This window comes from Lathamus discolor, chromosome 10 (assembly GCF_037157495.1).
Source record: "Lathamus discolor isolate bLatDis1 chromosome 10, bLatDis1.hap1, whole genome shotgun sequence".
NCBI lineage: Eukaryota > Metazoa > Chordata > Aves > Psittaciformes > Psittacidae > Lathamus > Lathamus discolor.
Genome location: NC_088893.1, coordinates 20,944,516 through 20,970,529, shown reverse-complemented (window position 1 = coordinate 20,970,529; position 26,014 = coordinate 20,944,516). Strand labels below are relative to the sequence as shown.

At 54.1% G+C, this 26,014-nt stretch overlaps 1 protein-coding gene across 2 annotated transcripts in view; it reads left to right on the top strand.

The window, feature by feature from the left end:
* DPYSL3 (dihydropyrimidinase like 3) overlaps positions 1-24,102 on the top strand; it is a 29,719-nt gene extending 5,617 nt beyond the window's left edge. The window contains exons 1-14 of one of the 2 annotated variants that reach the window (XM_065690228.1): positions 4,075-4,174; positions 10,610-10,698; positions 12,273-12,457; positions 13,484-13,648; positions 13,745-13,806; positions 13,933-14,013; positions 14,530-14,598; positions 16,991-17,111; positions 17,920-18,076; positions 20,774-20,915; positions 21,239-21,409; positions 21,997-22,176; positions 22,819-22,981; positions 23,430-24,102. In XM_065690228.1, coding sequence (XP_065546300.1) covers positions 4,136-4,174; positions 10,610-10,698; positions 12,273-12,457; positions 13,484-13,648; positions 13,745-13,806; positions 13,933-14,013; positions 14,530-14,598; positions 16,991-17,111; positions 17,920-18,076; positions 20,774-20,915; positions 21,239-21,409; positions 21,997-22,176; positions 22,819-22,981; positions 23,430-23,518 — 1,713 coding nt within the window. In that variant the 5' untranslated portion in view covers positions 4,075-4,135 and the 3' untranslated portion in view covers positions 23,519-24,102. Of the gene's footprint in view, positions 1-4,074; positions 4,175-10,609; positions 10,699-12,272; positions 12,458-13,483; positions 13,649-13,744; positions 13,807-13,932; positions 14,014-14,529; positions 14,599-16,990; positions 17,112-17,919; positions 18,077-20,773; positions 20,916-21,238; positions 21,410-21,996; positions 22,177-22,818; positions 22,982-23,429 lie in introns of those variants that run through there. The other variant, XM_065690227.1, reaches the window with a different exon arrangement.
* The last annotated feature ends 1,912 nt before the right edge of the window (positions 24,103-26,014 follow it).

Here is a 26,014-nt window from a genome sequence, read left to right as displayed (position 1 = left end):
TCCAAGCATTTTTCTATGAACGTAGTTGAAAGTGTCAAATGCAAACTTCAGTAGGTTTAAATTGAATTAAACATTTCAATTTGTGGTTTGGCCGCAGCAAAATGGTTGGCTCTGACCAAAATAATTTTTTCCTTTTTATCTAAGATGTCAGTACCTTCAACAGGCCAGAACAGCCCCAGCTGACTGGGTGGATGCAGCTCCATAAGGAAACTGTATGGGGCTTAGAAGGAGGGTGCGTGACTTGTTTAGTGGGAAGCTTTATGCATCTGTGTTAGATGCAGCTCTTCTCCAGTATCACAAATGACCCGGAAAGAGAGGTACAGCATGTGTTCAGGTGACAGTGGTGCTGTGAATGCCAGCTGGGGAGGAACGATCCCAACATGACCTTTGGGACTCAGAGACGTGATCCAGGAATGACAAAAAGAGATTCAGCTCTGAAAAGCAGAAGCAAACAGACCTACAGAAGGACTGTGAAATGTACAAGATTTTGTGAAGAGACCCAGAAAAGCAGTTTCATATGTGTGGCCTACTTTTCAGAGGTTGTTTGGGGGAGTGCAAGCTGGTCACTGATGGTCAGCCCTAATCCCAAGGAAAACCATGGTGGAGACAAGCTAGAGCAGCATTTGCTCTGTCACTTGGGTGGAAGCTTTCCCTCCACAGACCCCTTCCATTGTCACCTCTGCCATGAGGTGGAAGGCGGAGAGGGTTGATTTTTCTGCTGAGGAGCAGTTGCTATGGATGGCTGGAGGAAATGGGGGGAAGAAACACAAAACAAAACATGCCAGCAGCCTTCCTGGAGACAGGGATGAGAAGCTGGAAAATACAGCTGGACCTTGGCTCTTTCAGCAGGGCTGACTCTCAGCTGTGGGTTGGATCCAGCAGCATCTTTCCCATTGCTCTGCTGGGAACAGCTGAATTCCATTTTACAGCACACGGATTTGGATCCAGTAACGGGTGTTTCCATTCAGTGAGGGGGGGAGAAGAAGTAATGCTAAGCAGAGAGCCCAGACTTTGCTAGTCCTTGCTTCGCGTGTTAAAGGTGGCAAGACAGGTGCCTGTATTTCACAGACTTGGGCTGGCCTGTCCATGCTCTGGGGGAATTGAGTCACTTGAGTGGAAATCCAGGTGTTCTTGTGTAGCCAAAGCGCATCTCATGGAGGGAGCTAAGTGTGAAGTAGAAGCCGTCTCTCTCCTGGCTTGGCATTAGCATTTTGGGGTGAGTGGTCTCTCCTAACCTAGGCATATCCATCCAGGGAGGTATGGAAGCAGCTGCCTGCAGTGGGAGCAGGTGTCTCTCACAGGTTGGTGCACTGTGCCCTTGTCCACATTGCAACGTCCGGATACCTTGCTGCTCCGTCCGGGTGCTGGTGTGGCCACAGGCATCATGGATGTGCAGGGATGTCTGCTGTGTACAGGGATGTCCTCACTCTGTGCTTGGGCATCTCCCAAGGCCCTGTCCCAGCTGCGTTCCAGCAGCCTGGGTAGCTGCTGTGTCTGGAAGTGTTGGGTAGCTGATGCTTTGTCAGTCATCCCCAGAGTGCTGCCTGCAGGCTGTCCCTTGTTGCACAGAGTGGGACACAGTGCCTGTGTTTTTGCTAGGATGAGGTAAAGCGAGTTCTAATTGCACAACAAAGACCCACAGAGGTTCTCTGTCATTGCGGAAAGGAAGTGACAGGAGGTACCTTTCACATCATGGTGAAATAGCTGAGCCTAGTAAAAATCCTGCTTTTCAACATACACCTTGAAGAAGTGAGGAGGGACCTGAATTTGGCTCAGACCTTCCCCTCGTGTCAGATGATGTATGAGGGAGCGGGGAGAGGGCAGAAGGGGCTGAGCTACCATCCTCGGGTGAGGCACATGTTCTGGTCCTATGTGAGAAAAGAGTTACTCCACTGTTGTAGCTGCACTTGCCCTGCACGTGGTGTGAGTGGATGTGTTTGTGGGTGGGGTTTGGGTCAGTTTTCAGCCTAGGTTGGCTCTTCAGAGGCTTGGAGAAGGCAGGTGTCAGCTGGGAAGGGAGTCACGGAGCAGGGACCTGGAGGCTTGGATTTGGGCGGGCGGTGAGAGGAAGGCGGGGAACGGTAATGAAATAGGCCCGCAAGCATGCTGCGCTGCTGCTCTGCCTTTCCAGCGTGCTTTCGGAGGGAGGTGATCATCCACTGGAGCTGGCAGGGGATAAATGTGCTCCTGCCTCCCATTATGAGCTGGAAGAGTATTGTCATTTTATAATAACTTTCCATTTGACCATGCTTCTTGTTGAGGATGTTTTGAAGCACACGAGTAACGTCTTGTTGTTGCACCTGGAGAGGTCCTATGGAAAAAAACCCCTCTTTTTCCGTTTTGAATGTTTTGGGCCCAGGCAGCACGTTTTACTGTGGTTTGTGTGAGCATCATATAGTGACCAGGAGGAAAGCACATCTCTGCAAAAGAAGGGTCTGAAGTCGCCTTGGTTGCCCACATTCAGGGGGCTTGAGCCCTGTCAGAGTGCTCAAGTCATCAACACCTGTGCTCATAGTCACCTATCTATTAGTAGCTAATTAACTGCTACTGTTTCTGTTACTTCAGACAAAATAACATGGTGCCACACAGCATGGGGATGCTCTTAAACTTGCTGGGAGATGGGTGAATGAAGCTTGAGGATGTTTGGCAATAGGCATTAAGGGTCTTTCTCGTATTCCACCCTCAGCCAGTCTAATTTCAGCAGAAACCAGGACCTGTTCTTGAAGCATTGCAGCATCGTGGCAGAACAATTCAGTAAGGTACCTTACCTCCTCCCCATGTGCTACTCGGTTGCAGAGGCTCTTGCGCAGTGCTGTGGACGCCTCCCTGTCTGTGGATCCTCAGGGAGGGGAAGGCTTCAGCCCATCTCTTGCCAGCTGCAGGGTGCAGAAGCTGGAGAAAGGGAGGCAGTGGTCCAGTTGTGCCATGCAGCCCTTGCAGTTTGCAGGTACTCTCATGGTCCTGGCAGCAATAACTAATATTCTTGAGAAGCTGCTGACTTTCACTTTAAGCTGGTGAAAACTTTTCTGGGTTTAGAATAAATATGTGTCCAGTAAAAGTTTTCTAAGAGCTTCAGCGCACACAGAATAACAAACTCGGTGAGTAGTGAAAGCCTTGGGCTGGATCGCTGAGCTAATGGAGGCATCAAAGCTTGTGTTAAGGGTGGGCTGCCACACCAAGCTGTGTAGTTAGACCCTTCAGTAAGGGGAACGTATAATTGATGCTGTGGAGCGTGCCTCTGCGCTGAACACCCCAGCAGAGCAGTGCTCAGGACGGGCCACGAGGCCATCACCCACTTGAGAGCTTTGTAGCGAAGCCGGCTGCAGTGTCAGGGGCGTGCTATGAAGGTTGCTTTGCTTGTGCACGTGCTGGTGAGCAGAGTGCTCTGTGGATTCCTGCAGTTACCACAAACCGCGGTTATGTTGTAGTTTGGAAAACAGAGGGGAGGGTCGGGTGTTGATCAGGTCAGGGTGCTAGAGAAGAGCCAGAAGTTGCCCTGTGTAAGATTTGGCTAGTGGATGGCACAGATTGTGCGTCTCGGCATATGCTGAATAGCTGTGACCAGTGCCGCCCCTTAAACCTTCCCGCCTCTATCACAGGTCCTTAGCGCTGCCAGCGCTCGCGGTGGCTCCGCAGGACACGGGGCCCCCGGGGGCAGATGCGTGGTGCATTTTATTACTTGCTAAGTCTCCAATTGCTGTGCTTGCGACTCGAGGCTGAGGGTGACCCGCGTGCCGCAGGACCACGGGTCAGTTCTCCGCCTCGGTGTGACACACGGGAAGGTGTCGGTCAGCTCGCGCCGAGCCCTTGGGTCCCTGCTCCCCCGGTGGCCGTCGCTGCACCCGGGTGCGGACCCGGCCCCGCTCGGCGACCCCTCCGCAGCCACCCCCAGCCCCGGGGCTCCCCTGGCGGAGAAGCCGGGGCCTGGCGGCGGGGCTCGGCGCGGTGACCGGTGCCGGCTGCGTGCGGGGACGGGAGCCCGGTGCTGAGGTGCCCCCTGGCGGCGGCGGGCGGCGCTGTGGGCGGGGCGGGGCGGGCGGTGTCCCCGGTGGCGGCGGGCACGGCGGGTTCGGGCTCGCCTTTGTGCGGAGCCGGCGCGGAGGGCGGTGTTGGGTCGGGCCGGGCAGGCAGCGCCATGTCGTACCAGGGCAAGAAGAACATCCCGCGCATCACGGTGGGTGCCGCGGGCGGGGCGGGCTGCGCGGGGGGCGCTGCCGGTGCCGAGCGCCCCGTGGGGCCGGGGTCGGTGCCCGCCGGGGCGGTGGCGTCGCCGCGCAGACAAAGAGCCGCCACCCGCGCAGGTGCCCGGCTCCGCGGGTGGACGCGGGCTGCGCCCGGCCGAGCCACGGCGGGGTCAGTCCGGGGGAGAGCCTCTGCGGCGGGCGGCGCCCACTCCCGGAGCAGCGCCCGCGGCCCCGCCGGGAGCCCCCCCGCCTCCCGCAGACCCACCGCGCGGGCGGGCTCCCCTCCGGGCGCGGCCCGGGCTGTCCCCGGGGCGTTCCCTGCTCCCGGTGCTGCCGCATCAGGTGCGGCGCCGGCGCGGGGACCGCGCCCACCGCCGCCCGGCCGCGGGGCGCTGTCCGGCATCTTCGCTTCGGGGCGCGGGGAGCCCGGTCCCGGGGCCAGCGCTGCCGCTCCGGGGGTTCCGTGCCTCCCGCAGAGGAGGCTGCACCGGGCTTTCTTCGGAGAGTGAGGGCAGCGCTTTCATTTCTCTGGTGCCTTGTCGCTGGTTTTGTGTGGCTCCTGATTGTCCTTCTGAGGTCGGATTTAGCCCCTTGGAGAAAAAGAAAAATCGAAGCGCCCGCGTTTCGTTATTCTTCTTAATGTACAAATGTGAACAAAATGCTCCCAGAGAAGCACAAAGATCGTTAATGCTGTAAAGAGAAATTCCTTTGTCAACCCAGATTCAGTTGCTTTAATAAGCAGTGTTGCCACTTTGCACATCTTGCCTTTCCCGTATCCTTAGACCACCATGATGATAAGGACATTGCTTCTGTGGGTGGGATTTCCCTCGTTCTCTGGGGTGTCTCTACAATGTCTCTACAATGACCTTTATTCTGTTAGGCTTTATTAACATGCAGGGCTTGTTCCCGCTCCCCTGGGATCTGGCAGGAAATTTCTCACCTCAGTGGTAACAAAATCTCTCAGGTTGCTTTATTTCTCCCCATTAAATCCTTTCCTCTGCCTGCTGAAGGTGAACGCGCTGTGAGTGAGTGGTGTCTCTTCTGACTCCTGCAGCTTGGTTACCAGTTTGGGGACTCTCTTTCCCTGTTCTGCAGCATTATCATGTCCTGGTTGGGGTGGAGAAGATGGCTCAGGAATTCTGTCAAATGACCCATATACCCTGAACCCACCCCTTGAGGCCCAGGGAAGCTGTGAAGTGAAGTCAGGTGTCTCTGTTTTAGTGGGATGGCAGAAGGAATATCTCAGATATGGTGCCTCTCCTGGAACAAAGCCTCTTCTGTCCCTTTCTGCAGGTTGTGCCCCCCCCCCCCCCCCCCCGGCATTCGTTTGACTGTTTATTCCTCCTTCTGAGGTTCCCACCCCAGAATCTGTTCTTGCACATCAGGACCATTGTGACTTCTGGGTGGTAGATTGTGAGCTAAGCTGTCCTCGTTAGGAGAGAGATTTTAGGGACTGTAATGTGCTATTAGGATGTAAGATATCTGAGAGACCTTTAAAGCATCACAGCTGGGAGCAGGTCTGGCAGGAAGCTCACCTGCAGTGTGCACTTGCAGCCCAGAAAGCCAACCGTGTCCTGGGCTGCATCAAAAGGAGTGTGACCAGCAGGTCGAAGGAGGTGATCCTGCCCCTCTGCTCTGCTCTTGTGAGACCTCACCTGGAGCATTGTGTGCAGTTCTGGTGTCCTCAACATAAAAAGGACATGGAACTGCTGGAACAAGCCCAGAGGAGGCCACGAGGATGATCAGGGGCTGGAGCACCTCCCGTATGAAGACAGGCTGAGGAAGTTGGGGCTGTTCAGCCTGGAGAAGAGAAGGCTGCGTGGGGACCTCATAGCAGCCTTCCAGTACCTGAAGGGGGCCTATAGGGATGCTGGGGAGGGACTGTTCATCAGGGACTGTAGTGACAGGACAAGGGGGAACGGGTTAAAACTTAAACAGGGGAAGTTTAGATTGGATATAAGGAGGAAATTCTTTCCTGTTAGGGTGGTGAGGCACTGGAATGGGTTGCCCAGGGAGGTTGTGAGTGCTCCATCCCTGGCAGTGTTCAAGGCCAGGTTGGACGAAGCCTTGTGTGGGATGGTTTAGTGTGAGGTGTCCCTGCCCATGGCAGGGGGGTTGGAACTGGCTGATCTTGAGGTCCTTTGCAACCCTAACTATTCTATGATTCTATGATCTCAAATCTGATAGTGCTGAGGCAGTGACCAAGCCTGCAAATGAAGGGAGCCCTGGTTTTACCAAATAACTGTTAACAGAGCTGTTGGTTGAATCAAAATTGCCCAGTCTTTATGGTTTGGTCACACTATCAAGGTAGACTGGAGTTACCGTGTGTTTCCTGGGTGTGCGCCATGCCTATCCCATTCCACTGCCTGTCACAGCCCAGGAGTGGCACCTCTGAGATATCTCTGGCACCTCTAAAGCCAGTGAGGTCTGTGTGGAGATCTAGCAAGCGGTGTTGGGTGCAAGTGGGGAGAAAACCCTCAGTTACTGACTAGGTGGATGTTGGCAATCTGGCAGCCATCAGTCTGGCATTTCTTGCCATGCCCACAGGCTGTGGGGGATCACTGAGTGTAGCTGGTGGCTGCCCTCAGTCCTTGTGTTTCCAGCCAGAGGTTTTTCCGTGCTATTATGTGGTGCATTAGTAAGGAGGAGACACCCAACTATTGATGAAACACCATCGCAATTAGTGTCTCTTATCTTACAAGGGAAAGAGTAGTAAGGCCATACACCTGCTTCTATGCATTATACTCATTATACTCTGGTGCTTTGTAAACAAGGTGAGCCCTATTCCTGAGTGGTTTCAGTAGCCTTCTGGAAGCTGCAGCCTCCCTTCTGCAGCATTACACTTAGAAATGTTAACAGACCCCCTGATGTTTCGGGATCTCAAATGACTGGATGATGCTTAAGAGCATCAGGAGCAGAGTGTGGGTATGAGGGAATGAGCAATGGTTTTGAAAGCTTGGTCCCAAACACGAACAGGCAGAGAGACAGGGAGCATTCAGCAAAAAGGCTTTCCGGCAGAGCAGGGGTGCTGGTGGTGACCCTGCCATGCTTTGGCAGGGCTGTGCTGGAAGATGCTTTCAGGTGTGGCCTTGTGGGGCAGCCCCCGGGCCTGCAGAAATGGATGCTCAGGAAAGGTACCACCACACTGGTGACAAATGGGCTGTCGCTGGCTGCGTGGAGACTTGTTGAGGCACAGTCAGGGGCTGGGCTGGAGCAGAGGTGCCCTGCAGAGGCTTCTCCCAGGCCGGGAGAAAGGTGCTGCCGGTGGAGCCTCCGAGGGTGTCTCCATCTGCTAACAATGGCTGATGACACAGACTGACACTGGCTGGCGGGGAGATGTGGTGGTTGTGGAGATGTACAAATGAGCCCTGGCAGAGGAAACAGTGCATTTATTGTAATCTGAGGCTGCTCTGGCTGCAGAAGCCTGTCTGTTAATTCAGACTGGTTTCCTTGTAACGGCTTCATTCTCTTCCTTTCTTGTTCACTGCCTCTGAACGTCTGGATGCACTCCTGAATGATGCCAGGGCCCGTGGATGTGGTACCATTTGGCTTTCACTTATTTTATGCTATATTTCTCCCTCCACACTGGGTAGCTGCCAGTGTGGCCTCCCTTCTCCCCTGTGGCACAGGGGTGTCTGGCAGATGGGCTCAGGGCGGCCCCTGAATGAATGCCTTGTTCCAGTTCCAGCATGATGGACCTCATGATTCTGTGTACTAACAGAGTTAGCACCAAGCAGCCTTTTGCATCTGCCACAGAATGACCGTTTGTGTTTGTGGGCAGGCGCATCTCCTGAGTTCATATTAACAGTTTATTCCGCAGTTGTCAAGTGCTGCAGTCGCCTGGCCCCAGGCTGCCCGTGCCTGTCTCCCTTTGCTTCCCCTTGCCCTCTGTGCAGGGAGAGGCAGGGCAGCGTCAGAATTTGCTGGTGCTCCCGCGTGAGTTGGGGAGGTTTAAAGGGTGTGGGCAAGACAAAAATAAAAGAAGGAGGCCCTGCCATGTTACTGGATCTGAGACTTTTTCCTTCATGTAGGCTAGGTAAAGCCAAGGAGGATCTGCCAGGGCATGGGGAGCTGCCTAGGTGGGAGAAACTCTGTTTATGAAATACAAAAAACAGTCTTCTTCCCTGTGTTTCTAACCATGGACCTCGTTCATCCATAGCCGATGTCCGATACTTGCTTGGTAGTTTCTGTCTATGTTTCTTATACTGCTACTTAAATACTCACCGTTTGCATCCATGAGAGCCAGGGTTCAGCTGCCTGCCCGCTGTGACTGACAAGCTATAAGCACACATGGCTCTTTAGGGGTTTCTGAACTAAAAATCACAGTATTGTTGGTGACAGTTGGAGAGACACAAAAGGAAGGGCAAGCGCCCTGTGCTGGGTGAGGAGGGGAACCAGTGGCTTGTCAACAGCGTTTGTTGGTGCTTGGGGTTTTCAGCCCCAAGGCTGAGCTTTACCTGGCGTGTGCCCATCAGGGAGAGAGGCAGCTGAGAGCTGGCCCAACGACCTGGCACTTCCGAGCCAGTGCTGTCCTGCCTCAGCTGTACCTTGGGAAAAGATTTGCACAGAGGGTGGTAATGAAGGTCCCCCAGGTCACTAGTCAGCGCTGGTATCTCCGTGTGCAGTTTGTGATTTGTTGAAGCTGTCTCTTTAAAGGAGCTGTGCGGGGAGGTCTGACCAGCATCGTGCCCTCACTTCCAGACTTTCCTTCCCCATTAGACACCAAAGTTCCGCTAGACCTTTGTGCTGACGTGCAGGCTTAGGTCAGGGGAGAAGGGGAGCTGACCCCAGGTCTGCTTGTGGGTGGGATGTGAACAGGGGAACAACTCGACCCTGCGCTTTTCCTGGTGGGAGGCTCGGCTCCTGATGGGCGTTAGGCTGTGCTGAGCAGGGAAGGTAAATCCCAGTTGCTGGGACTCAGGGTGCTTGTCATCCGAAGGGCCGTGGGGAGGCCCGTGCCTGGGAGGCAGGAGGGACGGTGGCCTTCCTGCTGCACCAGCGCTGAGCTGCAGCCACGCCGGGCGTTCTCGTCCTTTCCCCACCCAGTTTCTTTGTCTCCGCTGTGAGGATGAGATTGCTGTAAAAACGCACGTGGGTCTCCGGGCTGTGGCTGCTGCAAGCTGCAGGGATGCAGGGGATTCTTGTGCATCCTTCTGTTGCCAGGGAGGAAGCTGCAAATCACCACCACTGTGGTGATATGCCCAGGAATCACCCCGGGGCGGGGGGGGTGGGGGGGGAGGGCAGATGAAGAACAAATACAGGTCCCTGTATAGGAATTAATTGTGCAAGTGCTTCACAGGGTGAGGCTGGTGTGTGAGCCCTGCTGAAGGCTCCTGTCAGCCCTGGTCCAGGCTTGCACCGTGGAAGGGGGTTGTACTCACGTGCCAAAACCTGGGCTGTGGGCACCAGGGGGGAGCTTGAGAGCTGGAGGGTTGTTAGAAGCATTTTAAGCAGTTGGGAAGGCTGTATTATTCTCTGGAGCAGCACAAGCAGCTTATGTCACCCGAATACATGGTAGCCCTGTGTGCGATGGGGCTGTTTGCCCCTGTATGGTCTGCAGCTGGGATTCGGGCTTGTGCACGTGAAGGTAGAAGAGCAGGACCTTGACTTTCCCTGTTCCTCACAAGGCAGTTCCCATTCTCTTCCATCAGTGCGTGCTTGGTTGCCCAGGTCCACAAGTGTGAATGCAGAAGAGCATAGAACAGTTCTGGTCTGGGTGCTCCTCTGCTCCCTGGCTGCCCTCCTTTGGAGAAGGCTGCTGGCCACTCTAGGTCAGTAAAAGGAGAACAGAGGAGATGGTAAATGATGAGATGGGAATGCAGTTCAGTGCCTTCTGGGTCTTGTGTAGAGCTGTGACATTGTGAAATGCCTCGGAAGGACTACCCTGAGCATTGTAGTGAAGGGACAGGTTCTAACAGCAGATGCATCATCTTCAGGGCTGCCTATTATGTTGGTGGTCTTCGCAAGGGGGTAACAGATGAGATAGAAATTGTCTTCTTTAATGCAACTGATTTTGTGTGGTATTTGGATAAAATTTAAGGGCACGCCTTTAGTAACAAACTTGCTCTAAATGCTGGTGTGTGGCTTGAGCTGCTTGCAGATGTGCATAAGGACCCCGTGTAGGCAGCTTTTGACTTCTCTTTGTCTGTCTTATGGAAGCATCTTTGCTGTGTCCCCAGTGACTCTCCTGTCCACTCATTCTGCCTCAGAGGTGTTTCTGGCAGCACCTGCTCCACTCAGAAGCAGCCCTGAGAATTGAAAAAGTCATAGTCTTGCTCTTGTCCTGTTGTTTCAAGCATCGGTACAGATGTGAAGTTTCTGCTGTCCGATGCTGTAGGATCACACTCAAGGAGGGCCCTGCCCTTGCTGCTGAGGAGCGTCTGTGTTCTCTGCTACTGACAACTGCTGTGTCCTTCCCTTCGCAGAGTGATCGTCTCCTTATTAAAGGAGGAAGAATAGTCAATGATGACCAGTCATTCTATGCTGACATTTACATGGAGGATGGCCTCATAAAGTAAGTATGGGACTTCTGTTATCTCCATCTCCCCTTAAATCAGTTTCAGGTTGATGTTTATTTTGGCTTTTTGTGGACATGGTCTGCATGCAACTTGTCAGCCACTAAAACTTGATAGCCCTGGATACCTCTGCTTGGAGGCTCAGCTCTCTGCAGTGTGTGTGAGCATGTATGTGATTGCCTGGCATGTTTGCATGCAGACTCCAGTGGCTCAATCACAGTTGGGCTGGAAACTTCGTGATACCGTGTCCATTGTGCAAAGCGGGGCTGTATCTTGTTGAGGTAGTTTTTAGCTGGTGACCAGAGCATTTGTGCCCAGGCAGGGATCAGAGCCAGCCTCAGGTCTTGCTGTGGCACAGACTTTCTGGGTGTCCTTGGGAAAATCTCTTAGCCTCATCTGCAGCCTGGAAGTCTCAGAATTTCCTTGCCTTGGAACCAAAATACTCTTACAGGTGAATTCTGGTAAGAATACAGTGAGCAGTTTAAATCTTTTGGTGATGATTCATCTCAGTAGAAGCAGTGGAAAGAGCTGCTGGTTTATTGCTGTGAGGACACTGGAGTGAGCAGCTCTGTCCAGAGAGCTTCTGCAATTCTAAGGAAAAAGAAAAACCAACCCTGCAAATTTGACTGAAGTTGAATGAAATGTGAAAATGGAATTTGCTCCTCATTTACCTCCCTGGTGTGCCAGGGAAAATCAGAAGTTTTTCACCAAAATCAACTTTACTTTTATCTTGATTTATCAGGGAAGACTGAGGAAGGCTTCAAGAAAATAAGATTTCTGAAAGAAGAGATTTGAAGGCTGAGTGCTACATATGGACAGATAAAAGGATTGAGGGGGCGGGGGGCTGAATGGAATCCTGAGGTTTGGGTGACCCGGCCTGCAGGAGGGTGGGTATGCCTAGGAAGGAGACTGCCGTGTGCTAGAACAGTACAAACCCCAAAGGACTATAATGGTATTTTAGGTTATGAGTAGACGTGTACTGGAGCTTTTTAGGTTTCCTCTTTTCTGAAGGTATTTTTAGGTACTTGGGATTTTAGCTGCCTTCACTACGGTGTGGCCCTGCTGATAGCAAAAATGTCTCTCAGGGGCATCAAGGAGACAACATGAGAGGGCAGGTCTTTCTCTGTACGTAAGCCTTAGACTTGAGCCTTACTTAAGGTGGGCAGAAGGATGAGGGAGAGGAGAGATGAGGGGTACAGCTTGCTGGAAGCAGGGCTGGTGGTGTGTTGTGTGGGCATGCACCCTGGATGACCGGGTAGGACTGCTGCCCCAGCCCAGAGCCTGCCCAGACAGCAGGTACCGTCCCGGACACCACCAGAGCAGTCGGACAGGCGGCAGCTGCCCCTGCGCTGCGCAGCACGTGGGTTTGAGCAAGGCAGGCAGCGTGCATTTTGCTGCAGTGAGCTGGTGTCACGCTGCTGGCTCCTGCAAGCCCAGGTCTGCTGTGGGGCGGAGAGGGGCGCTTCTGCTGGCTGTGGTCTTGACTTGGCTGCTCCCCAGCCAGCTGTTGATGGTTATGTTGTGTCTGGTTTTCCTTCACGTGGGCCTCACCATCTTGGTACGATCTCATCAGGCAGATTGGAGACAATCTGATTGTCCCTGGAGGGGTCAAAACAATAGAAGCCAATGGGAAGATGGTGATCCCTGGAGGAATCGATGTCCACACTCACCTGCAGATGCCGTACAAGGGGATGACAGCGGTGGATGACTTCTTCCAAGGAACGAAGGCGGCCCTGGCTGGTGGAACCACCATGATCAGTGAGTGTAGCAGCAGGTCCTGTACCTGGCAGCACCCAGCACTCATGGAACATTGCCCAGTTATTTCTTCTTCTCTTTGCTTTCCTCAGTCATCTTTGTTTTAAAGGTCCATGGCATTGTGCTTACCTTTTTTGTGCTCTCTGACAATGCAGTCTGGAGAGTGAGGATTGGGGTGCATCTCTGGGATCCTTAGTAACAGTGAAATGGTGGGCAGGAGGTTTGTATAAGGCCCCTTGCCCTTCAAATCCTGTGTTCTGTAGTGCTTCATTGTCTGCAGCCACTGGTGCCCTGGGACCCTCAAAAAGGAACAATGGCACAGCTTTTTTCCCCTGTTGAATAAAAATAGGGCAGCATGATGCTCAGATGACTCTGAGCAGAGGAACAGGGCAGCGTCCTGGCATCCGGCACTGCTCAGAAATAAACAGTGCTGACGAAAAAGGAAAGGGAATTCTGAGGTCCTTCCCTGGAGGAGGACATAGCTGTGCACGGGTCTGAGGGCTCGGTTTTAGTGCTGAGCGGGGTCACAGGTATGCGCACTGCAGGATTTCTTGGGATGCAGGAGCAGCTGTTGAGCCTCCCAGTAAAGGATTGGGCTTCCTGTACTCCCCTCATCGGCTGTTCTTCCCCCCAGGCCCAAAAACTAACTGCGTAATGGGCTGTGGCAGGTCCTGGGGATGGCATGGCGGGCAATAAGAGCTGCATCAGGGCTGCAGCATGGGAGGAGGCTTTGTGTTAATGGGGTGGGAGTGGGGGTGAGGGAGGACAAGGCCCTTCAGCTGATTTCGCAGCAGAAGCCTGTAAAAGGCCCTGGTCCCATGCCAGAGGCCATTAAGCAAAGGGTCTGCGTGCTCCCTGCCAATAACTGCGCGTGGAGGAGCCCAGGCGCTGCGTGGAGGCGATGGGGACCTCCTGGGAGCAGCCCCGGAGCCGCGCAGGAGGCGCGCGGGGATGGCGGCGGCGCGCGGGGCCTGGCGCGGTGGCTGCGGGGAGCCCTGGCCCAGCCCGTGCCCCGCGGTGCCGCCGCAGTGGACCACGTGGTGCCGGAGCCCGAGTCCAGCCTGGCCGAGGCGCTGGAGCGGTGGCGGGAGTGGGCTGACGGGAGCGCCTGCTGCGACTATGCGCTGCACGTGGACATCCCGCGCTGGAGCGACCGCGTCCGGCAGGAGCTGCACGCCCTGGTCCAGGAGAAAGGTTTGGCTCCCACTGCCCACAGCCCCAGGGGCCCGAGCGGGACCCTCAGGAGCACGAGCCCCACTCAGCCCCCTCTCCCCTCTGCTCTGCCCCTAGGAGTTAACTCCTTCATGGTGTACATGGCCTACAAGGATTTGTACCAGATGTCCAACACCGAGGTGAGGCCTCGCTCGTCACCTGGTGCGAGGGGCGGGGGGGGACGGCAGCCGCACGGGTGCAGCGGCCGCGCACGGGCCGGGGCACTCCTTCTGCTCCTCAGTCGTTTTTCCTTCTCTCTTTTTTAGCTGTATGAGATATTCAGCTGCCTGGCAGAGCTGGGTGCCATAGCTCAAGTTCATGCTGAAAACGGTGATATAATTGCACAGGTAACAAACTTCTGGTATGCAGGGACTGAAAATCCTCTGCAGGCAGATTTGGTGTGGGGCATTAGCAAAATGACTCTGGAGCTGCGCAGTTGTCTGCTCGGCAGCAGTGTCAGATTTACCAAGACTTTCTGCTGTATTTGTGCATAAGCGAATCTGAAATAGTGAATTAGCAATTATCTAAATAGAATAGAGTGCCATCAAGTATGATACGTTCGCTCCAACCGCAGCTCTTTTTCAGTGTGGAGAGGCAGAGACCTTTGCCTTGCACATAATCAGCTAAAAGAGCTAAAGTGTATTGAAAAGTGCCATGAGAAGAGAAGAATTTTCTCCCTGCTCTAAGCAGGCAGCCGGCTAACAGAGCGGGATTTGCAAGGGAACTGTTGCGAAGGATGTGGTTTGGTCTTCACATGGGTAGTCTGCACATGGGGTGTCCGGAGGGAAGGGCTCAACACAGGAGGAATCTGTTTTAATGTGTGGCCGATAGTTTCATAGCCTTGTAACATCCCTCTGCCCTAGGAACAAACCAGGATGTTGGAAATGGGAATAACCGGCCCCGAGGGCCATGTGCTGAGCAGACCTGAGGAGGTAAGATGCAAAGGACAGTACCACTGAAGAGCTTCCCTGGCAAGCACAGGCACGACAAACGTTTTTCAGTCTTGTTGGGTCTCCCAGCAGACACAAGGCCTTCTGAGTCTCCCAGAATTAATCTGTCAAAGAAAATGACTGTATGGCTGTAGCAGCATTTGAGGCTGGTTTGGGGGCATCTGTCTTCTATAGGTGACTCCACGGGTAGGAGAAGCCTGAGAAGAATCACACGGTGAGTTTTAGTTCCTCTGTAAATGCACTGTTCATGTCTGTCAGAGTACTGACAGATTGCAGCCTCTTCCTGTTTAATCTCTGCTTAGGGTCTAAAGTGTGTTTCAAAGTCAGACAGACAAAGCCATTGGTGGAAGCAGCAGGAGGGAAGGAGAGGGGAAATTCCCTGGTTACCAGTCTTTGTCAAGACACTAATTAGATTACTTCTAATTTTAGCTCTCAGGGTATTTTTCCGTTTGGTCCATTACTCTGAGTTGAGTCTAATTTCAGGTAGGTTTTCTTGAGCTAGCTCCCTGCTGAGAGGTGCTTTTAACTTTCCGCAGCACGTGAAAGAAGAAAATAGGAATTTGGTACAATAGCAAAGCTGAGCAGGGGAGCGCAGGGACAGATTTGTACTTCAGTGTCTGCTGGAAATAAAATCAGCTTAAATTAAAAGTGCAAGAAGTTGACTGTTTTATGGCTGGTAACAACGTATATAGCCTAGTGTAATGCAGTGCTTATTCTCTTTGAAGTACAAAAGTGTAAGGCATTCTCCTGTACAGGGAAGAGACTTCATGTCAAATACAGTCAACCAGAGTCCCTGTGTGTGTAAACTGCCATTTATTTTTATGGCTCTAGGCCTGTTGCCACTAGTTGGCAAGCTAACCCGCAATTACAGGGTGCTGTGATTGTGCCAGGATTTTGAGAACTGTCCTATTATTCTAAGACAGCGCTGCGGTTCTCATCCAAAGCCGGTAAAATGTTGTTGAGTGTTTGATCTTGGAATGCCATTAATGCATAAGGCAACTGAGAATAGTGCAAGAAAGCTCTAGATATAATCTGTTCAGCCAAATCCAGATCTCACTGCCTTTTGAGATAAACAGTGTCCTTCTTCCAGAACACACTCTACCTGAGAAAATGTTAGCTACAGCACAAATATCCCTGCTACTCCCCAGAAAGCCTGTGGGTTGATGGAAAAGCACTGGGAAAGTGCTCCATGGGTCTGTGAGTTTGCTCTGTCCCAAAGAGACCTCAGTGGGGGTTAAGGACAAACTCTTCTGTGGGGTGATGGTGGTGATTTGGTAGGGCAGGATGGTGCTGCTACAGAGAAGTAACCTGCTGTGAAGGGTATTTAGTGATGGATGTTTTCTCCTGTCCGCACGTTAAACTCTGCCAAATACTTAAGTCTATAACTGCGTGCACTGATGAAAATGTTTTCTTGTGTACTTTTCTGTTTAAAGAGTCTTTAAGCAGAAGACAAAAGCCTCTTTCCCTGCAGGAAATAGGCCTGCAGAAGTACGGGAGGTGTCCAGGCACATGTGTGTCTGGGTGCAGTGTTCTGCTGTTCCTGCACTGGGAGAGTTAAGCTTGCACAGCCGGCTGCCTGCCTGCAGGCCGTCACTGCATTCCCTGGGGCTGGCTGTCCTGGCCTCCCCCGGGAGCCGGCTGCTTGGTACACTGGCTTTTTAAGGCTTCTGTTTTGAACTTTCTCATGCCAAAGCTTGAAGCCAAACTGTAGAGCAAACAGTTGGAGAACCTCTGGGGTTGAGCTCAGGCTGAGCATGGGCTGATGTAACAGTCCAAAGATATCCCTCGTGATGGAAACCCGCCCTCCGCCAACAGCAGGGCAGGGAAGTAGGGGTGGGTGTCAGTGAGCTGGGCTGAGCAGTGGCAGCATCGCAGGACAGCCAGGCCCTGGTGTGAGCAGCCTGGCAGAGCAGAGCCTGTCACAACCCAGCCACAGGCATGGGGACGTTTGGTTAACCTGCAGCCACACGAAAGCCTGGAGCAGTGCGTGGCTGCAAGGGGCAGCCCCTTTCGCTGCCTGGTGTCAGGCTGTGAGCTGCGCTGTCAGGCATGGGCTGCAGTCCCTCTAGCTGCTGGGAGAGCTGGAACCGGGCAGTGGAAAAATCGGCAGATGCAGCTTGGTGCTGGCCCCTGCGCACGGTCCAGGCAGTGCTCTCTGGCTGAGCATCATGTGGCTGTAGCCTACGTGTTGGACCAGATGCAGGGAGACTGCAGCTTCCCCTCTCAGGTCTCCCTGATTCCTTGCCCTTAGGGAGTCAAGGGCAAGAGTGAGGGCACAGGGTGTTGGCAGCAATCCGTGGCATGCCGAGATGAGCAGGGCTCCTCCCTGCTCACGCGCTGCTCCTCTGCAGCCGTGTGCCATTCTCTCTTCCAGCTGGAAGCAGAAGCTGTCTTCCGGGCCATCACTATTGCCAGCCAGACCAACTGTCCTCTCTACGTGACTAAAGTGATGAGCAAAAGTGCTGCTGACCTCATCTCGCAAGCCAGAAAAAAGGGTGAGTGGCAGCTGGTGCTGCACGCAGCCTTGCGGTTGCCACTGGGACCTGGACACCTGGGTTAAGTTGTCTCCATGGTTGTTTTGCTGTGAATGCAGTCCAGTGCTACCTCCGCTGCTAGGGAGCAGTTAGTTCAGGGATTTACCTGACTTGTGAAGGGCACAGGAACACTGCACCAGGCCACATGGAGCCACCTCCTGTTGTTATATCGGGTAACATCAACATGTGGTCATAGGTAGGAGCAGTGCTTTGAACATCAAAGTTTGTCTGTGGCTGTGAAGGGCTCTCCAAGGAGACTTGTCCAATCCACATGCAAGTGGTTTGAACTGCTGCATTTAACTCTGGTCTCCCTTCGAAATGCTGGCCCTTCAGAGGTGTCTGGGTGCCTCTTCAGGTGGCCAGTGGCTCCATTTGTCATTCTGTCTCCCAGAAGCACTTGCTCAGACTGCAGGGTGTGTTTGGAAAGAAAAGCACAGTTTCTCAGTCACCACACTAGTTTATCAGTGTGACAAGCCCTGCTCCACAAAATGCTCCTGGTCACCACCCACTGCCCTCTCCCCTGTCCCTCCGGGGGCACTGGAAGGTGAGTGAGGAACAGGAGAGGAGGACGAGCTTGTCAGCTCTTCAGTGGCATGTGGTCAGTATGTACGAGGGCTAAGGGAGGAATAATGCACAGGAGACTATGAAGGACATCGTCAAAGCCTTGGTTGTTGGCCTGGCATAGGCTCAGTGTTGGGCTGTGTTGCTATCTGCCAGTCTGTGTGCTTCCAGGCTCCACCAGAACTGTCCTTTCTGTCCCCCTTCCCAGGCAATGTGGTGTTTGGTGAGCCGATCACGGCCAGTCTTGGGACCGACGGGACGCACTACTGGAGCAAGAACTGGGCCAAGGCTGCAGCGTTTGTGGTCTCTCCCCCTCTGAGCCCAGACCCAACAACTCCTGACTACATCAACTCCCTTCTGGCCAGGTGAGTGAGCTCTGCTGAGTGATGCTGCTAGCGGAAAGAAGTGAACTCTGGCCTTGGATGGGGAAGCAAGAGGATAGGGAGTACCCGGGCAGCATAGACTTTAGTTCAACAAAGACCACTTCGCTGTAGGTATTTGATGAGCTGGCTGATGGAATGGCTTTGTCTCAGGGGTCGTGGTGGCTTACCTCTGGGAGCAGAAGGAGGACAGGGGAGACACCATAAGTTTAACATCAGTAATGAGAAAAATAGCAGGGCAAGTAGTCATGAATGATTTTAAATGCCCTGAAGAAGGCAAAGAAATGAGGACCAGCTAACACTGGCTTGTCAACAAAGGCCTTCACCAAGCTGGAGAAGCCCTTCTGCACGTACCCAGTGGGGAATGGCTGCCTGGGTTGCGATGGTACAAAAGAAGGTGGAGGGGTGTCACAAGCTGGTGAACACAAAGCAGACGTTTTCTCACACCTGTAGAGGTGAGCAGCAGCACAACCTGCAGGCTGCAGGAGACCATCAAGAGCAGCTCGTGCACATCTGACAGGGATGGGAGGTAATTTTTTGCTCTGAAGGCAAAGGGGTGGGGAAGGGATTTGTTGAAAATAGACAGCAAACAATAAAAGCACTTCAGCAATTCGCTTTGACCTTTCACAGTTATACACCATCCTCTCACTGGCAAGGCATGCACAGCAGTCAGCGACACAGAGCTCACTGCTGGCCCTGTCCATGCACCACGTGTGGATCTCTCACCCCATTCTGTGTTTGTACATCAAACTGTGCTCATGGTGGCTGGTCTGTGTTAGCCAGGGGCTGACTGACACTGAGGGGTCTGGAAATGACCTTTGAGGTAATGCTGAAAGCATCTCTGACTAGGTGAGCAAGGGATGCCTGGTCAGTCAGATGTGTCTTGGCAGAAGGGCATGTTAGGGTAAACCTGGGTTGTGCCAGGATGGAGATGCCATTGCTGGTGTAAGAGAGGTGCCAGTTCATTTGGGGTCTGAATATTCAGCTCACCCTGGATCTTGCTGTGGTCAAGGAGCAAGAGATGCCTCTGCTCAGTCTGGATATTTGAAATAGGGGCAGGTCTTAGGGACTGGCTGGGAAAAGTGAACCCAGCTCCTGAACTGGCTTTTTAATCCTTCCCTTCCACCTGGAATTTACCCCAGACCTCAAAGGAGAGCCAGTAACACTTCTGAATCCCTGCAGCCCGCAGGTGTCTGTCCTGATACCTTTCCCGTGCCGTTTTCTTAAGGCTTCAGCAGGGCCAGAGGCTACAAGGCTCCAGCTGGGCTGGCTGCCTTGTTTTTTTCCACAGGGACAAATCTGGTGGGGATTAGGAAGCATGTTGTGTCGTCAGCCTGGGCCTCTGGCAGACATATGGCAGAAATTACCAGAGGAAGATGGAGATTAAAGGTGGATTAGGGCTGATTCACAGCCCTGCGCAGGGCCATTGTGTCTGTACCACAGGCACCCGCTCTGGGAGCCGGGTGTTGGAGGACACTTTCCTCACATGGCAGTGCCGGGAGCTGGCGGCCTGGCCCTGCTTCCTCCCACCTGGCAGCGTTGCCTGCCCGCGGCTGCCCGGGTGACTTCCAGGGAGCCATGGGCACCTCCTCGCCATGCGCTGCCCAGCAGCTTGCTGGCTCTGCCCCTTCCTGCCCTCTGCCGTCGCTGCCAGGAGCAGGATGGGTCAGGTCATCTCATCCCAAGGGTGACCCCGTCTGGGCAGAGGGGTTGGATGATAGTGTTGGGCAGCAGCCACTGCACAGTGCTGCAGTGAAGCTTCTCTGGGCCTCGCTGCTTCTGAGCTGCTTCTGAGGAGTCCTGACACTTCGTCCCACTGTCAGATTTACGTGTGGCCGTGGAGTCATTTGCAGTTGTAGCACTTGCATGCACACCTTCTTGGTCTGTGCTGCTGGCTGCTGCAGCTCGTGCTGTTACGTGTCCATGTGGGGCTGAGGGAAGCCTTTGGCAAGCTCCTGCCACTGAAAGGTCTCAGGCCAGAGCCCTGGAGCCAGGCTGAGGTGCTCTGCTCGCTGGAGAAGGTTGGCAGTTCAAGTCACGGGTGCCTGTAAGGCCCCTCCTGCAGCCATGTCCCCTTTCACAGAGACAGGGGTGGGTGATGCCTGCCTGCCACAGGTTTCCGTGGGGCAGGGGAGAGCTGTGCTTGCCTGGCAGTACACAAGGAATGGGCTGGATCTGAGGACAGTCCTTGGGTGGAGAGGCCTCTTCTTCGCTGGGGCAAAGCAGACCTGACAAACTGCCAGAGAAGGTTTTCCTCACTTACACTGGGATGCTTTTTTCTCTTTGTGTTAGTGAAAATGATAGTCTGGTATGGAAGGGCATCTTTTGGCTTGGCCCAAAGCCACCCTGCTCCCTGGGACCTGAGCTGTTGACTCCTTGTGTGCTGGATGCTCTGTGTCCCACACAGCACGGTGGCAGAGCTGTCTTGTCCCCATGGCCCCAGGTGTCGGGGGTTTCATGAATTGGGTGGAAGTGTTCAGACTGAGGAGCTGTAGAAATGAGGGTGCAGTGTAAATAGAACTGAACTGTGGGTGCAGTGTGAAATAGAACTGAAGAGGGTGCGGTGTAAAATAGAACTGAACTGTGCGCTGCCCATGCCCAGAGGAGATTCATGTCCCTTGTGCCACTGATGTTGTCTGATGGCAAAACGACTGATGATGCTTTTGTTACCTCCACTCTCAGTGGTGACCTGCAGGTTTCGGGAAGTGCCCACTGTACGTTCAGCACTGCACAGAAAGCAATTGGGAAAGACAACTTCACAGCAATCCCAGAAGGGACCAATGGCATAGAGGAACGAATGTCTGTCATCTGGGACAAGGCAGTGGTAAGAGTCATGCTTGGAGAGCGGGCAGGGCTGATGTGATGGGCACCTTGACACCCATGCTCTTGCCCCGCAGAGCTGGGCACCCAGCTGCCTGTCTCCAGTCTGGCTTTGAGAGTCCCAGCAAGCCAGAGCAGGAGAGGTGGCTGTCATGGGTGCAGGAGCTGTGACTGTGTGACTCTGTGTGGCTGGCACCAGTAGTAAGATCAGCCGCGGTGGTCTGTGCCCAGCCAACCAGTGGCTTCTGTGTGAGTGAGTGTGGTGCTTCCCAGGGCTTTACTTTCCCTTTCCCCAAAAGAGTGCTTAGTTCTCTTGTGTCTGAGCAGGCCACAGGGAAGATGGATGAAAACCAGTTTGTGGCTGTGACGAGCACTAATGCTGCAAAAATCTTCAACCTGTACCCGCGGAAAGGGAGAATAGCAGTGGGTTCAGACAGCGACCTGGTTATATGGGATCCTGATGCAGTGAAGATTGTCACAGCAAAAACCCATCAATCTGTGAGTCCTCTGCTTGTCTGTGGGGGTGCATGGGGTCTGAGCAGCACTGTATAAAGGCTGCCTGGCTGCCAGGAGCTTGGTGCTGCCCTGCCGTGCTGGGGTTGAGGATGAGGGACTGAGTCCAGGCTGTGACAGTGGGGTAGGATGTCTGTGAGCCCTGGGCTCTGCACACAGGGCTTTTCTCACCCTGCTGTGTTGCTCTTCTCCTGAGCCTGGCCCATGCAGGTGGGCCTGCGTGGCCCACACACACTTCCTCTGGGTTCCTCTTCCAGGTAAAAATTTTTCCTGGCTTTGCCAGTGTGCTTTGTTCATGCCTTAGCTCAAGCCTATGTCCTGCCTTCTCAGTTGTTGAGTCCTTGCTCTCACTGAGCTCCGAAGCAGGAGGTCCTGGTTCATGCTGGGAGCTGTGGTGGGTTCTTAGTGTGATGGATTAGTGAACTAAAGGAGGCCTCTGTGGCAGGCAAGGCTGTTACAGCTGTCGTCTCCCTGCACTGGTGACTTCAGCAACGAGGTGTGGGCACTAAACTGCTCTGAGTGAGTGGGCAGTGCTCGTGTCCCTCCTGACCATCATCCCCTGGTTGCTGCAGGCGGCTGAATACAACATCTTTGAAGGGATGGAGCTACGTGGGGCCCCGCTGGTTGTCATATGCCAGGGGAAGATCATGCTGGAGGATGGCAACCTGCATGTGACCCAGGGGACTGGACGCTTCCTGCCCTGCAGCCCTTTCCCTGACTATGTCTACAAGCGCATTAAAGCCAGGAGGAAGGTGAGGAGACAAGGGCGCCAGAAGATAGAGTTGGGATACTCTTAGCAGAAATTGACCTAATTTGCCCTAATAACTGATTGGTTTTCCTCTGCTGTTCTCACTGGACCCTGCAAACAGTGCTGCAAACTGCGTATCTGTATATCTGCAAACTGTTCAGGTATATCCTGAACCTATTGTTGGGATAGCTGATGCTTGGGTAGACAGCTTTGACCGTAGTGCTAGTGGAGGGCTCCCACTGGAGGCAGATGCTCATCTGGGTTGAGAGTGGGCAATGCCTGTCCTTGTTGCTCTCCTGCTGCTGCAGGAGTCTGGAGGGAAGTGCTGAGTTAAAACCAGAGACTGGGAAAATGGCCTGCTCCTTCCCCATGCACACAGCATAAATCCGTGCTGAAGGATCGCCTCTTGCACCAGGATCTGCACACCTTGTAGGGTGGGAGTGAAGGGAGGCTGTCACATAGGAGGTGGGTGTTGGGGCTGCACCGGGCCGCAGCGCTGCAGGGAGGTCTCGGGCGTGCGGGATGGAGGGGCACAGGTCTGGCAGTGTGAACTTGGGGGTCAGGGATCGTTGGAGCATGGCACTGCCATGGCAGGATGCTCCCCGGGAGCAGAGGAGTGTCACTGCCGCCTTCTCTCTGGTGACAGATGGCGGAGATGCACGCTGTGCCCCGGGGCATGTATGATGGACCCGTGTTTGACCTGACCACCACCCCCAAGGGGGGCACCCCTGCAGGGTCAACCAGGGGGTCCCCCACACGGCAGACCCCCCCTGTCAGGAACCTCCATCAGTCTGGATTCAGCCTGTCAGGTGAACACACGTGGCGGTGGGCTGGGAGAGGGCAGAGCCGCTGGTGTGGGGCTGGAGGTGGCTGGGAGGTGACCTGGGCCAAGCTGAGCACAAGAGTGGATCATGGCAGCACCAGACCCTGTGTGCCCCATAAGGACATGGCTGGAGCTGACCCTCCACCCTGCTGCACCTTGCAGTAGAAGCGAGGCAGGCTGTGGCCGTGGAGGTGCCAGCACAGCATCAGACCTTGCTCTTGCAGCATGGGTCTGTTCCCAGAGGTGTTTCCAGAGATGTTTCCAGAGATGTTCAAGCCACGGGTTCTCTTGGGGTTGTTGCTAGAGTTGGAGAGGGAGCAGGCTCGGGAAGCACTTCTGTGAGACCCCAGGCTGCCTGACTGCTCAGTCCTGGGAAGAAAACACTCTTAACTTTGCTTTCTCCCTTCCCTTCGTGCTTTCTTGTCCTCTCCCAGGTACCCAGATTGATGAAGGCGTTCGCTCGGCCAGCAAGCGCATCGTGGCGCCCCCGGGAGGCCGCTCCAACATCACCTCCCTGAGTTAAATGTCCCTGCCGAGAAGGAAACAAAATCCCTGTTCAAGCGAAGGAAGAAAAATGGTACATTGGTGTTTAAGAAGGAAAGGCAAACAAACCTGTTCTGAAGAATCAATAAGCCTCAAGCCTTATGTTTCACAAATGCTACTTCCTACCTAGCTTTAAAGATATTGCTTCGTTTTGTTTTAAGCATAGCCTTAAAATTCTGTTGTTGTCGTTGTGGGTTTGGTCGAGTTGTGTTTTCACTCCTCCTCTCTGTATGCATGCTGCTCAGACAGGTCGCTCGGGTCAGTGTGTTGTTAGTGCTGAACGCGTGTGGGGTGCTGTGGTGTGGACAGTGGGAACAGCGTGGCACGGGTGAACCGGCCAGGCAGGGGCCGGCCGCAGGCGCTGTGTGGGACGGGGAGGGCAGGTTCCCGGGAGCTGGTGGCTCTGTGTTGCGTTCGTGTCCTTCGTCTCCACCCGGTGCTTGTTGGCGTTTCACCACGAGGCCCACGGGGGAGCCCGGGTCATCTCTAAGGGCTGTCGCAGCGCCTCACAAAGGCGTTTACTACTTTGTACACTTTATTAAGAAAAAAACGTTCCTTCAAACAGCTCGTGGTGCTGGCTGACTTTTTCCTCGCTCAGGGTGCTGCAGCTGGGCAGGGGTGGCACGGAGCTGTGCCCGAGGTTGAGCTGGGCAGTGGGGCTGAGGAGGGGCTTTGGGCAGCGTCTGGGCTGGGACAGGCTGTCGGGGGGACTCTGCGTGCTTCTCACTGTGGCAGTGTTCGTGTGCCTGCCCGGGCAAAAGCAGTGTCCAGCCCAGCAGGGTTGGGTGTTTGCAGCAGGCTGTTCAGTTTGTCCGGCCATCGCGGTGGTGACTGCGTGCTTACAGAGCCCGGCCCCACACAGCCCTGCCTGGGCACGGAACTGGGGCCAGCTCAGAGGCTGCTTTCTTGTGAGCGCCTGTGAGTGCCGTGCTCCCCTTCTGCCGAGTGGTGTTTATCAACCTGAGGGTCACAGCCTTCCTGAAGCTTGCAAAGCATGCAAAAAAACCTGGATTGTTTTTGGAGTATTACAAAAAATGAAGAGTCAGTTCAGGCTGTGCTAAGTAAACACTCTTTTTCTTTTTTTTTCTTCCTAAAGTAGTTGACCTTGAAATACTTATTTTTACATGCCTGGGCTCAGACAGGACAAGTCGTCCATGCAGCAGTCCTGAAGGGGCCATGCCAGAACAGTTTTCCAGGGGTGGGGAAAGTTGTTCATGCCTTGCAAGTTCTGTGAAGTTCTGCGATCAAGCAATTAAAGATTTCTCCCTATTGCCTGCTAGGGATTAAGCTGAGAATGTGGCTCTGTTTACAGAGGAAGAGGGAAAAGGGGAGATGGTTGTAGAAGTCTTTGGGGATTTTTAAAGATGCGATGTTCTTGCCATTTAAGTACTTGAGTTTGGGTTTTTTTGTTGTCAGCCGGTGCAACAGGACTTACCTGCAGCAGACTTTTCCCCAGTGAGGAGCAAGGCTAATTTCCTTGTCTGGGGCTCCAGATAACACGTTTACAGTGCGTGAACCATGACCTGCTCCAGAGCAAGGCAGTGATAGCTGTGTGCTGAGCAGGCTACAGGTATGGCCGTTGGCACAGCCCCTTTGGACCGTGCCTGGCCCCAGACCCAGAGTAGGACTGGGCAAAGAACTGTGGATCAGTGGGGAGGCTGCCCTAGGAACGGCCAGGGTGGAGGCCCCTTTCGAAAGAGGGATGGCTGGGGAGGGGGAGAAGAGAAGACACAGCAGTTGGGGTGTGCCATGGCTGCTTTCCCATTGCAATGACCCCCTTAGAGGACTCCAGTAACCACTTACTGGTGAACTAATTCCACCCCAGCTTTGCAGCTCTCTGGACAGAAGAGGGTCACACTTTGCTGGTCGGTTGTTTCCATGCTGGCAGTGCACAGCGATGCTGCTGCCTCTGCTCCCAGCCCTGCACACACAAACGCGCTGTTCTGCAGCTGTGCCAAGAGCCTGACCTGAGCAGATGAAACCCAGGCTGCAGCTGTGGATGAGGGTGGTGGTGCTGCAATGCCTCAACCCGGGTGCCTGCGGGCACTTGTTGGCTGCGCAGAGGAAACAGGGACATGCAGCATAGCGAGTGCTGCAGCCCTGAACCAGCGTCCCTTCACCCGCACCCTCATGTGATGGCAGCAAAGAAACCACTGTAGTCATCTAAAACTGGGGGAGTTTGTATCTTCATTGTGCAGTGGTGAAGGTACGTACTGCCATGGCACCATTTCAGGAAAAGGATGCCCGGCACAAGCCAGAACAAGACCCCTTGACCCTGAGGAGGCGCTTTCATTGCTGTGCCAGCATCCTCCCTGTACCCTGCCTATTAACATCAAGACCTACAATGACATCCCATGCCACTCACATCTCTGTTAGAGATTGCTGTGGGTGAGATCAGTGCAGAATGTCCTGAGGGGCTGGAGCCATCAGGGTGGAGGCTCACAGGCAAGCACCAGAGCTCCCAGCACAGAGGGAG